The 13,846-nt window shown below is 37.2% G+C and overlaps 2 protein-coding genes across 10 annotated transcripts in view; one reads left to right on the forward strand and one right to left on the reverse strand.

The window, feature by feature from the left end:
- The window catches only part of LOC107662379 (coatomer subunit zeta-1-like), a 12,285-nt gene extending 7,999 nt beyond the window's left edge, over positions 1-4,286 (reverse strand). For 3 of the 9 annotated variants that reach the window (XR_001631207.1, XR_001631206.1, XM_016452373.1), the window contains exons 1-3: positions 4,104-4,285; positions 2,555-2,623; positions 1,807-1,891 (exon numbers count right to left, since the gene is read on the reverse strand). Coding sequence is in view for 7 of the 9 variants with exons in the window: in XM_016452373.1 (XP_016307859.1) it covers positions 1,807-1,891; positions 2,555-2,623; positions 4,104-4,163 (214 nt within the window). In the remaining 2 variants the exon portion in view is untranslated. Of the gene's footprint in view, positions 1-1,806; positions 1,892-2,554; positions 2,624-4,103 lie in introns of all 9 variants that reach the window. The other 6 variants (XM_016452374.1, XM_016452367.1, XM_016452368.1 and 3 more) reach the window with 5 other exon arrangements.
- A 3,386-nt stretch (positions 4,287-7,672) lies between these two features.
- Positions 7,673-13,846, forward strand: part of LOC107662412 (nuclear factor erythroid 2-related factor 1-like) — a 14,250-nt gene continuing 8,076 nt past the window's right edge. Inside the window, exons 1-2 of the mRNA XM_016452433.1 lie at positions 7,673-7,695; positions 8,909-9,512. Of these exons, the coding sequence (XP_016307919.1) occupies positions 7,673-7,695; positions 8,909-9,512 (627 nt within the window). The remainder of the gene's footprint in view (positions 7,696-8,908; positions 9,513-13,846) is intronic.

Raw genomic sequence — 13,846 nt, forward strand, 5'->3', positions numbered from 1 at the left:
TGTTACTGAGGAAATACTACAACTTTGCGCTGTCGATCGCCGGATCGGCTTTCACTGTGGACGAAGCGGAGTCCAGCCCGGGGTCGTCACGTGTGGTTGCCGCAAGCCCTCCGGACGCTCCTTCGTCGAATCCACCGCCTCTGCTCGCTCTAGCCCTCTGGCCGTTCCTCACTTTATCCCCCGGCCTCTGCTCACTGTAGGCCGCCGTGTGTGACGCTGTGTTTCGTTGTGAAAGCAAAACTACTTTGTTTGGCCTTCCAAAAATGGACACGACTAGAAATCAGTGGTTAAGTTGTATTTACAACACTGTTTTGTAATCACTGTTTGTGATTTGTAAAATTCGACGCGTTTCAGAAAGGCGGGGCATAGAGGAGAAACAATAATGTACAGTATGTGGAAAATAATGTGTTTTTTGAACCTTAAACCGCATAAACCCATTTCATTACACCAAATACACAAAATAATGTTCTTTTTAGCAACATCATATGACCCCTTTAAATCATTGACTCAATTGATTAGTTCAAAAACAGATTCATTCAGGAAAGAAACACCACAGTGTTTCTCTGAGACTCACAAGTGTTCCGCTCCAGATTCCCCCTTTTTTTTAAATTACTTTCATTGTCAAAATATTAAAAAAGACAATATTCTGTCTAAAATGTAACTCACTCAATAACGTCTTGTTTGTTGAACACATTTGCAATTCACGCACACATGCTGATATTCAGGAAAATGCATTCTTGCTTGCGTGATTACTTAACTATGTTATATCTAATAAAAGACTTTTTTTTTTTTTTTTTGCAAAGTGAGTGACAATCTACACATTGCACACTGTTAAAACAACAATTATGATATTGTCATATCATTGTGTTATGTCATAGACAATAAATATTGCACACCCCTACTTTTAGTCTTTGTCAAGCCAGCATCAAAGTTATTTTCATCAAATTAAACTTTTCTAGTTTATTTTGTTACTCAATGATCAACATAACAGACAGAGTGAGACCACAGAAACTACAATGATTGAAAGCAATATACAGCGCAGTAAAAAATATCACATACGATTTTAATGCTAACTGAAGATCAGTTTCATTTTTTCTAATATGTACTAGGAAAACTGATCCCAGATCAGTGTTTTACTTTGAGACGCTGTGTTTAAAGGACCGGGTGTCTGATTACTGAAAGTTTCATGTGAAGCTAAACAATTGCAGGTCAAAAGCTATTTCTGGCCCTTTTCACCTAGATAAACCTCAGTATGTTTGTCTGAATATCTGATTGAAGAATAACAGCAAACTCCAAGAAATTTAAACAGAGCGGACAGTTTCACATTTCTCCAGGTTCACCTTTAAGAGACAGATACAGGTGTGTATTTTGACCATGTTAAAACAGTGAACTCCTAAACAGGTGAAAGGATCAGGGTGGTTTTGTTGTACCGGTGTCATACTCCTTCACCCCACAGGGCAAGTGACAAAAACATCTATGAACTCTAGAACAGGTTCTCCACCCAGTTTTCCAGTAATCTGACCTGCAAGCCCCAGAGGAAGCTTGCAAATGCAAGTTCCAATGACCAAGGACCAGTGTAAACTAGTAACTTGATCAGGGACTGATCTGGGACGCTTATTATTTTACTCTGAGAGCGGTTGTGGTCCTAATCGGCACAATCAAATTTACTATGAAACATTGATCTGACGAGCTTGAGTTGGAACATAAAGCAGCCGATCAGGTCTACTCACTACAAGCAATACATTTGGCAGCATATTGATTCGTAAAAAGCAAAATACAATAAGAGCTATTAAATAATGAACTTACGGTCAGCTTTATGTGTTTTGTTGAAGACATTTTTTTCAAAATTCTTCTGCTCTTTCATTGAGGGATAGAGTTCTGGATCATAGTACTGAAATAGCACAGGGATAATTTGTTATAGTACATGACTATGTATGCATAATGCTTAACTCATATTTCCACTTTTTCATGTCTGCACATGTTTGTTTTTTCTTCATAAAATGACTACGTAAAAGACGAGATCCTCCAGAGTGGAGTTGCAAAGTTCATTTCCAACACTGTTCTAACAAACATGCTTGTAATTTTCTTACACTTTTCGAAATACATTCCTTTTTGGAAAATTCCAGATTGTCGGGTGAAAGTGTGCTTAATTAGTGATGAAGCTAAACCCTGCCAGAATTCAGATTTTTTTTTATAGAAGCATGATTTTGCATCTCAATCGATATAAAGTGTTGATTATAAAGTAGCATAAAAGTTCATTTAATAGTTGTTTCTGTTACTCTAAAAAGAAGTCATAGAATTTCAATGAATACAAATTTAAATAAAATAAATACATTTTTTTTTTAAATGTTATTCTTTGAGATGAAGTTCCTTCATTTCTCTTTCTAGATATGTAATTAGATTCTATCTCTGTTCTCTTCCATATATTAGTGAATGGCGAATGTGCCAATAGTTTAACAATTGCATTGTTTTTGAAAATAACCCAAATGTCTAAAGTGCAAGAATATTTTCATCTTCAATGACAAGAACGAATATTCTAGAAGGGTACATTCACCTTTGAAAGAAGTCTATTTCCATCGTTGTCTAAGATGAAGACAGCCTTCACAGTGTAGAGCGAGGGCTCCTGGTTGAAAATAAATCAACGTTATTTTCAAACATTCAACATTACTTTTTTTTCATATCTCAGGTCATAAATACACCCTTGAAATAATACAGTTACATGATACAGACAGGAAAATACTATAAAAAGAGAAAGTCTAGTCAGAAGCAGCTGTTTGGTGGCTCTCAAATGACTGGGGTCCGTCCGGGCCAAAGTTCTGTCATGCACTGACTACCACTGATTCAAAGTCTGAGTGTATCACAGAACTTGAGCCAGGCGAACAGAAGGAGAAAAGTATCATCTGATCATCTTTTCAGATCATCTGGTTGGAATATAAGAGAATCTCGATGTGCACCTTCAGGGTTCCAACAATTAAACTCTGTTATCTATTTCACGGTAACACCTTGCACTGCAAATCCATCTATTAAAAGTGTTACCAATGACCCTTTCACTAATATAAATTGTTATATATAACAATAAAATATGCAGCATATCTTCATCCAAGGTTACTTCCATGAAAGGGTTTCCTTTTGTGTTCCTTAAGATTATGTGTAAACAGTGCAAAGCCTTGTATTTTTACAAGGATAGTAATGCATGAATTTTCTGTAAAACTGTCTACCCTGTTAGCATCACCTTTTTAAATACAAAATATTAAAAATATTTTCCAATATAGGCTATTCAGTATTCAAAAGCATAATGTAATTATATATATATATATAGTCATTCTTCGTCTTATATAGTGTTTAAAATCTTAAAGAAATAAAAAGCTATAAAAAGCACTTCTTTAGTCTAACGCCGCCAAACAGAGGTGCTGCTATTTTTCTACAGCTACAGTATTAATTATTTGCAGTTAGTACTGAGGTTGTCCATATAGGTCAACTCGTAAGAGTATTAAAATGTCCATGGCAAGCAATATCCCTGATCTCCTCCAAGTGTCCACCTGTGGAATCAATCACGCGCTCCGTCCGCTCCGGCAGAGACGCGTCGAGGACGTGGCATCCACGTCCCACTTTGAAAACCCACATCTCCCACGAGTAGACGGAAAAAAACTTTCAGAACAAACTGAACACAAGTGGAAAATGAATATAAACAAACCCGTAGTGCACGAGAACCGAGAACACATTACAAAGGCACTACAATGTATGATCCGTTCATAATCGGAAAAAATAATGTTATTGCTTGCTCTCATACATTTTCGTTCGCTCGCAAAGAGAGACCGGATCGGTTTCTGACAACAACGATTTCGTTTTGGCGAGAAAAAAAAATGCAGGCACGAGCGTTTATAATACCAGACACGACATATTTCCAGTAGTATATATAGTATGTATAGTTTCTTAAGAGAAGGCTTAGAATACTATAAAGAGTAAATAGCTGCTGTCGAAAACATATTTTCTATTGAGTCAAAAACTGCGTACAAGCTACCAAAGCCAGTCGATCTACTATTTCAACGTTTACAACGAGTAAAGGGATTAAAAACAGCGATTAAATGGCACACATATCCTACCAGAGCCGCGGAGTCCATGGTGGTAGCACAGTGTTGACGTGGACAGCTTTGAGCTGTCATTACAGTAGCGCTCCTAAAACCCTCTGACTCACAGGGGGCGTGTCTGCAACTACAGCCCTCGAGCCGCCATGTTGGCTCAAACCCACCATAGCGTTCTGCTTCAGCAGCGCTGCAGTACAGGAGCCACAATGGCGGCTTCCATTGCATGCTCGCTTACGCTCTGCTGCTCACTTGAATGTGTATTGGGAAGTCTTGAGAATTAAATTTTGGGCGTCACATTGTTTGCTCTAATGAGTAACTCGTTTCACAAGCAAGTTTCATTACGCGTGACTGCCACCAACCTCAAGTCTTGTACCAACAGGATCTGCAATGAATAGATAATGAACGGCTGCTGTAAGCAAATGAATTATGTAACGTCACCTCTTACCAGCGCGACAGGGGGCAGCAAAGCTGAAAAGGTTCAGGGATCAGGGGGCGAAGCTTGCTTACACACAGCTTACTGTAAATACACTCATTAAAATGTCACATAATAATAATAATAATAGGCTAATAACAATTCAATTCAATTCAAGTTTATTTGTACAGCGCTTTTCACGATACAAATCGTTGCAAAGCAACTTTACAGCAAATTAAGTTTCTACAATATTTAGTGGTAGCTTATCAGTGACTGTCAGTCAGTGTACATATGGCAGAAATGTACAGAAAAATCAATTTAAGACGTAATCAAACAGACGATGAACACTATTAACAGCAATTATTATATGATGCAATCAAACTTATAGCAAAATGTGGTAGTTCTGTATGTTGTTTCAGGGTTGGCATCATCTGAGGTCCTCTGAGGGGTTGCCATCATCTCTTCTCAGGTGTTCTGGATCCAGACTGAAGCTTGTGTAAATCCTAGTTACGGCAAAAACAGAGAAACAAATAGAGACATAATTAGCTTAGCTGCTGTTCCAACCAAGCAAAATTGATTCGTTTAACCCAAACTAAAGAATAATAATGTGCATTTGATCAGATATAACTGCAGTACAAGATTATGATATGCATTAATAATAATAGGCTAATAATAATAAATAAATAAAATATAAAATAATATTAATGAAATATAAAATTAATAAATAACATCATTTACTCACCCTTAAGTTGTCCCAAACCTGCATGAGTTTCTTTTGAAGAATGTTGATAACCAAACAGTTGACGGTAGCCATTGACTTCCACAGTATGAAAAAAGCTGTGAATGGCTATTAAAGGGATAGTTCACCCAAAATGAAAATTCTGTAATTAATTACTCACCCTCATGTCGTTCCAAACCCGTAAGACCTTCGTTCATCTTCGGAACACAAATTAAGATATTTTTGATGAAATCCGAGAGCTTTCTGATCCTCCATAGACAGCAATGCAACTGACACGTTCAAGGTCCAGAAAGGTAGTAAGGACATCATTAAAATAGTCCATGTGACATCAGTGGTTCAACCTTAATTTTATGAAGCTACGAGAATACTTTTTGTGTGCAAAGAAAACACAAATAACTTTATTCAACAATTTATTCTCTTCTGTGTCAGTCTTCAATGCATGTTCACAAGAGTAAAACATTATTATTTTTTTTTTAGTTTTGTGGTCCAAAGATGAACAAAGGTCTTATGGGTTTGGAACAACATGCGATGACAGAATTTTCATTATTGGGTGAACTATCCCTTTAACATTTTGCTTACTAGCATTCTTCAAAATATATTCTTTTGCTTTGAACAGAAGAAATAAACGTATACAGGTTTGGAACAAGTGGAGGGTGAGTAAATGATGACAGAATTTTCATTTTTGGGTCAACTGTCCCTTTAAATATCACCGCACATTGCATAATTTGCCAATATATGTAGCCTATACGCACGTGTAGATAACAAAATAGTTCAGAGTAGGTATTATTTGATTTCTGTCAGTTATTCCGTGGCACTAGTTTCATGGTCCAAAGATAAACACGAAAGCTCTAGAAAACACATCTGAGGTGTTATTGGAAAAATCTGCAATCTCTTCCAAACACTGACTCCAACCGAAAGAAAAGCGAAAGTCTCACCACGTGACGTCCTGTGAGGAGGAGACCAGTACTTTCCACCGCTTGCTTCTGCCCTATAAATACACTCGCGCACTGTTATAGAGCATGTGAAGTTGTGTGATTCAGAACCAGATCATCCAAGAGGAGTATCCTGCTCTCACGTCTGTCTAGTGACTACGAGACCTCTCGTCCTCAAACAAGGTAATGTTTCATTATAGCATTTATAAATATAAACATCCGATATTGTGAACACAGATATGCGAGCTGTTATGAATCTAATAGCTCTCTATATACTGTGCAAATGAAAAGATTAATCACTTAAAACTGTTCAAGGCAACTGAAGTTGTAGTTTATCAGTGTAACGATGTTTGTGCCGTGCGTTAACTGTAAATGTGTGTAGCATTGCTATTAATCCTGATCGTCACCTGTAGGCTATGAGTTATGAAAGGGGAAAAAAGGCATGTTTTGCAATATTTTATTACTTAAAATGTGTAACATTTCATTTTTTTCCAACTCTAGCTGCCCTGAAACACTAGTGTTTATTTCATGAGAAACGTTTCGGTCACATCTTGGGGTTACTCAGTCGCCTGTTGCCCGGTTATGAGGAAAGAAAGAAAGGGGGTCAACGGGAGTGTCACGCGTTGAATATTGCTGTTTATGATCTTGAGTGTTGTGTTCAAGATAACAGAACATTCTAGAAGTTTCGCGTGTCCACCGTACAATTGTTCATTTTAGGCTATGTTTGAAATTTTGACCGCTGGTCACAGCTGGAACGCTGTATCGACCAGTCAGAAGCCAGCAACTTAACAATGCGTTTAATACGTAGTAATTATTATGCAATGATGTTTCGCGCTTTTACACTTAAGGGTGTATTCACAGCAGGAAAGTCCGCTAGTTCACTTGCTTTGGTCCGGACCAAATACAATTTTCTTTTTTGTTTGGTGCGGTTCGCTTTCGCACTGCCCTTTTTGCAAGTGAACCAGAAATTGTAAACAAAACCACACGTGTGCTAAGGTCATCCATTCATTGGACAGAAATTCTCAAGCAGGGACAACAGGAAGTGCAAAAACAGGCTAATCATGGAGATCTTTTGTAGAGCAATTTTTATTCTTTTACTTATTTGGTGTTATCAGATACTAACGCAATATGAAGAAACTTATGAGCATCATATGAGACAATGTTATACGATGTTGTAGCCTAAGTACGTACAAATGAAATATGCCGTCATTTTTGCTCATACAGGTAAGAATAATACATCGTTCGGAACTGTAAAGGGTCTATTTTTATTTGTGTGCAATCAAAATATTAACAAAACATTGTGCTTTTGTAAAATAAAGAAAACAAATAGGATGCGCTTGCCGTCTCGCTGTAGAACAGGAGCGCTTCACAAAAATGAACCGAAACTTAGTGAATATTTTCCTTACAGACACGATGAATATATCTAGCTATAGAAAGCTTTAAATGACCACAAAACGAAATAATTCAAATCCAAAAAAACTCTTTCATTATGTAATCCGCAAAGATGCATTTCTCTTCGCGTCCATGGTGAGATGGCGAGCAGGATCATCAATTTCATCTTTGCGACACTGACTCAGAAAACACTAGTTAATTAATAAATAATTCAAAAATCTCTTTACTATTTCCCCCCCAACATATTCATGGTAACTTTTGCAGCAAGCTTTAGCCTATTTAGCGCGCTCACGTCACGTTTCTGTGTGCCATGGTCACAAAAACTCATCATTTGCATGCATTTTTTAAGCATTGTGGTTTAAAAACAAGTGATTTAAGCCACTGAAACGCAAACAACAGCACTACATGTGTGAGCTTGCATGTTTCTGAGCGTGATTTCTGCAATTGGGTCGGATCGAGGTCGGGTCATATTCACACCTTAAACCAGGGGTGTCAAACTCCGTTCCTGGAGGGCCAGAGCCCTGCAGAGTTTAGGTTCAACCCTAATTAAACACACCTGATCCAACTAATCAAGTCCTTTAGACTTATTTTAAAACTACATGGTATGTGTGTTGGAGCAGGGTTGGAACAAAACTCTGCAGGGCTCCGGCCCTCCAGGAATTGAGTTTGACACCCCTGCCTTAAACGAACCGTACCAGAGTTCGTTTGGAAGCGGACCGAGACCACCTCTTCAGCTGGGTCTCGGTACGGTTGTTTGGTCCGCTCCCGAGTGCGATTGCTGTATTCAAACCTGCCCAAAAGGTCAGCACCAAGGGGGGAAACGAACTTGAGTTCAATTCAATCGAACCAAACAAGACAGGTGTGAATACACCCTAAGAAACCTGGTGTAGAAAGAATTTTCACTTAGAAAATTGCTAGTAAACTTTACTATTAATTACAAAAAGCAGCAAGTATAGCCTATCACTGAATTAAACATGCAATTTTGAAGTAGACTTAAATATTATTTTCTTACAAAACATAATCCAGTAATATTTGTTTTATTTACTTCGGAAAATATTATAGTGTACAGTAAACAATGTTACTGCTCATTAACCTTTATAACTAAAATATGATTTCCATTTACAATAAACCATTCTAAGTGTTTTATGTCTTTTTTTTTTTTTTTAAATAAAAGCATTATAGGCTAGGCTACATTAACTGGGAATGTGTGAAACTTACATTCTTATATCATTCTTTTCTTCTGTTTCAGGATTTTGTGTGAAATTTTTCTCTCTTTTGTTCTATGAACTAAAAAAAAAAAAAAATCAACTAAAGTTTTCTTCATGGAGAAAATTTTGAAATTCTAAAGCTGGATACACAGACACAAACACGCTCATATTCAATTTGAGACTGACTTGGCTCATTCTTTGCTCTTGGCACTGGTTTGGGCCATGCCGGACCTGAAGAAGTACCTCACAGAGGGCCTGATCCAAGTAGCTATTCTTCTCAGTCTGGCTGGGATGCGTGTGGACGTGGATCCCTACCTGCCCCCTTTTAGCGAAATCATTCTGGGCCCAAATTCAGCTCTAACTCGGACTCAATTCCACAGTCTTCGAAACATCCTGGATGGATATAACCTGCACCCAAAAAGTGCAGATCTGAATGGGTTCTTCACAGCTCACAGGCTTCTAAATTGGATTCGCTCCCTAGACCGCCTGCAGGTGCCAGCGGCGGAGTTGGAAGCCTGGTTGGTCCACAGGGAGCCTGACAATGGAGTCTCCATTCCAGCTCAAGTGGGTCTCCTTGTGGAAGGTGGAGGACTTGAAGATGTGGAGGAACCATCAGAGCTAAGCATGAGGTTGGGAAGTGGAGGAGAACTGGGTTATGACATAGCTGAGGATCAAACCCTTGGAGCTTTGGGGCACATGCCAAGAAGCCTCGACCATCCAGACGATGATGAACCCATTAAAGAGGTAAGCGTGAAGCCAGTGAAAACTTTAAAAAGGTTTGCCTATTTCTGTCAATTACCTGTTTTGTGGTTTGTTACATAGTAGTTCAAGTAAATATTTGAGGAAGGGAATTTGGCGCTAGCAACACCCTCCATGCAAGGATATTTGACTGTCATTGTAGTTTTTCTTTTTAATTATTCTAAAAAGCTATAACAAGAATAAAATAAAATATAATTGTTTGGAGGGTACATTTTTATATACACTACTAATAATAAAATAAAAATAAAATTGTTTGGAGAATATATATTAATATACACTGCCTCTCCATTGTTTGGGGTCAGTAAGACTTATTTTAAAGAAATTAATAATTTTATTGAGCAAGGCACATTAAATTGATCAAAAGTGACAGTAAAGTAAATTTATTTTCAAATAAATGCTGTTCTTTTCATCAAAAAATCTTGAAAAATATGTATCATGACTAATTCAGCTTTGCCATCATAGGAATGAATTACATTTGAAAATATAATCAAATAGAAAACTTTTTTTAATTGTAAAAATACTTCACAATTACTGTTTTTATAGTATTTTTGAATGGTAGTGTAAAAATATTTGCACTTTTTTTGTGCACCACAATTTTTACCTCTAATTAGCGATGCAATGTATTTGTTTTCTACAGAGTGCAGAAATGTGCTTGAACAGGTATAATAAGAAGAAAAACAATTGTTACATCTGACTTTATTGATCTTTGAACTATAGTTATATTTCCTTATGGCACATAATTTCTAGTTAACTTGTACCCTACAAAATAAGAACGTGTTTTCACCTATGAATCTTATTATTATACAACATACTCATCAGTGAGTTGCAAAATTACCTGGAAATAAGTTACTGCACGTACAAAATTACTTTAAAGAAGACTATACACTATACATCATGATATGCATTCATTCAAATATTGTTAATACATAAGCAGCTTAACCATATCAAACAACCTAATTTCACTAATTGTAATTCTATAAACACACACCCAGACAGAACTGGCTGTATACCAGACATGTCTGGTCCGGATATGCAAATGGTTTGTTATTTAGTTGGACAGACACATGTGTCCCTGTCTTTGCCCTGAGGCACAGCTGAGTGTTAAGCAACTTCAAGCATCTGATACTTCAGCTTGGCTGGGGTTCCTCTCCATGCGTTACTTAAGTGTTGCATGTTGTTTTCTGTTCTACTGACCGTGAGAGGTTCATGAGACCCAGAGTATTCTGGGCAATGGGGGTAACACATGATGTATACTAGCATGTTATATAAGTTTCTATATTGTAAACACAACTGGGACTAATGATTTTCGGACTCAAGTATAAGTAGAAACACTCCAAAATACGTAAATAGTTCACCCAAAATTGAACATTTGCTGAAAATGTACTCACCCTCAGGCCATCCAAGTTGTGGATGACTTTGTTTCTTCATCAGAACTGATTTGGGGAAATTGAGCATTGCATCACTTGCTCACCAGTGGATCCTCTGCAGTGAATGGGTGCCGTCAGAATGAGAGTCCAAACAGCTGACAAAAACATCACGATAATCCACTAGTAATCCACACCACTCCAATCCATCAGTTATGTGAAGTGAAAAGCTGTGTTTCTAAGAAACAAATACATTATTAGGCGTTTTAACTTTAAACCATTGCTTCCAGCTAAAATACCAGTCAATAATCTACAATAATGTTTCCTCCCATGGAAAAAGTACATCCTCTGTTGTCCTCTCAACTGCCATATTTGTTTAGAACTGTTTTGGACTTGTTTGTAAATGGTGCTCGAGTTGTGCATATTTCTCTCTTGTTTCAGACGATATGACTTAGTCACTGGGTAAAGTAATATTTTGGATTAAGGACTCAAATTTTAGCCTTTTTGGACTATAGTTTCGCTTCACAAGACATTAATTGATGGACTGGAGGCTTGTGGAATACTTGTGTATTATTGTGATGTTTCCATCAGATGTTTTGACGCTCATTCTGATGGCACCCATTCACTGCAGAGGATTAATGGGTGAGCAAGTGATGTAATGCTAAATTTCTCCAAATCTGTTCTGATAAAGAAACAATCTCATCTATATTTTGGATGGCTTGTGGGTGAGCAAAATAATTTTTTTGGGGGTAAACTATTCCTTTGTTGTGTTAAACTGGTTTGTCAGTATGTGCACACACTGTCCAGCAGACTATTTAGTGTGACTGTGAGCATCTGCCTGGCTGTGCGTCCACATTATTGACATTTGTGAGAAGCATCAAGCCGCTTTCTTTTGCTTTCTATGCACACGCATCAACTCAGTGAGATAGCTAGGGTAATTTCAACTGGATGCTTTTTACTTTTTGTTCCTCCAGTGGGCTTTGTAACAGAATAAGAGGCTGCACAGTTAGTGAGCCTGAATTCCCCTTGAGTAAGGACCCTGTACTTTTGAAACTTTTGTACTTTTTACATAACAGTTGCCATGCGTTTGTCAAGTCCTCACATGTGCAGGCCAGATCAGATTTAACAGGCTTCTACGCACATGATCCACAGGGCTATTTCTGAACGAAGAGCCAGTCTGTTTGTTATTGTGGTATGTAGAAAAGGCTGCAAATTCGGCCCTATGGCACATTTGACCAGTACTGACGGGCAGCATGGTGTTCCTGGATCAGACTGTGGACTTTTTTTTTCTCTAGGGATTATTAGAAGCATGCAGTTCGGAGAAAAAGGATCCTTCCTCACAGACTTGAACATCTCATCTGTTCAGTTCAGAGCTAAATGATTAGTTAACATAAGTTAAATTCAATTTAGCTGAGGGTTGGAACATACAATTTTTTTGTGATCGGATTCTGTTAGGATTAGTTCATTGATGAAAAAGATATTCATTTTGGGATTTTCTAAAGATTACATAGTGTTTTTAAATGATACATGTTTTAAAACATTAATTTAAATGGTTGCGAGATGATGGCAAATTAGAGCTACATCACTGATAAAAATGATTTTGTGGTGAAGTAAATACTACAGAAAAACAAATGTAATTTCTACATTAAATAATTTAGTAATAATAACTTAAATAATAAAGAGTAAATTCAAAATTAGTACTCAATTTAAGCTTGTAAAATTAAAAGTTTGAACTTATAAGTATATTTTACTTGGAATTGTTTGTTATTTTTACAAAGATTGTTTTTTTTTTTTAAAAGATTGCTACAGAAAAACAAATGTAATTTCTACATTAAATAATTTAGTTCTGGCAAGAATGGAAAAAAAAAAGAGTAAATTCAAAATTAGTACTCAATTTAAGCTTGTAAAATTAAAAGTTTGAACTTATAAGTATATTTTACTTGGAATTGTTTGTTATTTTTACAAAGATTGTTTTTTTTTTTTAAAAGATTGCTATAAGTAAATATCAAAGTCATGATCCCGTTGTTCCCATCATGCACTTGGGCATGAATAATTAATGAGGTAAAATATTTAGCTGTTTTCGAGATGAGCTGTCTGCTTGCTTACATACGTGATTGTAAGTGAACCACATGCTTTATTGGCATTTTTTTCAGTACTATGGTGTTTTAGTGCTATAGATTTGACTTAAAGGGTTAGTTCACCCAAAAATTTAAATTAGCCCATAAATTACTCACCCTGAAGTCATCCTAGGTGTATATGACTTTCTTCTTTCAGATGAATCCAGTCGGAGTTATATTAAAAATTGTCTGGCTCCGGGGAAAGGCCTCCTGTAGCAAATCGATGCGTTTTTGTACGAAAAATATCCATATTCAAAACGTAAAACGTACTTGAATCTAGCTTGCGCCAGCAGTTGTACACAGAAGCAGTTCCGGGGGAATGACATATGAGGTCAGCGCTGCGCATGCGCCGGTGCGTCTCGTGAAAACCAACGTTTGTTTACAGGATCAAAAGAAGCAAAGTTTCCTTACTTTAGCAAAGGAAAACCAGTCTCCTCTTGGCTTATATCGAAATCCTCCGACATTCTTCTTTACAAATCCTCGTTTTGTACTTCTAATAAGTGACCGTTGTTTTGTTTCGATCTCTCCGCGTGCGTCACTTCTGAGCCGCGCATGCGCAAAGCTGACCTCATACGTAATTCCCCCGGAACTGCTTCCGTTTAAAACAGTGAGCGCAAGCTAGATTCAAGTGATTATTACGTTTTGAATATGGATATTTTTCTTACAAAAACGCATCGATTCGCTACAGGAGGCCTTTGTTCACCCCCCGAGACGTGTGAGACACTTTTTTTTGTGGAAGGGTGCTTTTTATATCACGTCTTTTGAACCGAAGGAATGCAACACCCGCTGAGTGCAACGATAGAGCTTGAAAGATCAAAGACAATTTTTAATATAACTC

This window comes from Sinocyclocheilus anshuiensis, unplaced genomic scaffold (genome assembly GCF_001515605.1).
Source record: "Sinocyclocheilus anshuiensis isolate Anshui unplaced genomic scaffold, SAMN03320099.WGS_v1.1 scaffold11, whole genome shotgun sequence".
NCBI classification, from domain to species: Eukaryota; Metazoa; Chordata; class Actinopteri; order Cypriniformes; family Cyprinidae; genus Sinocyclocheilus; species Sinocyclocheilus anshuiensis.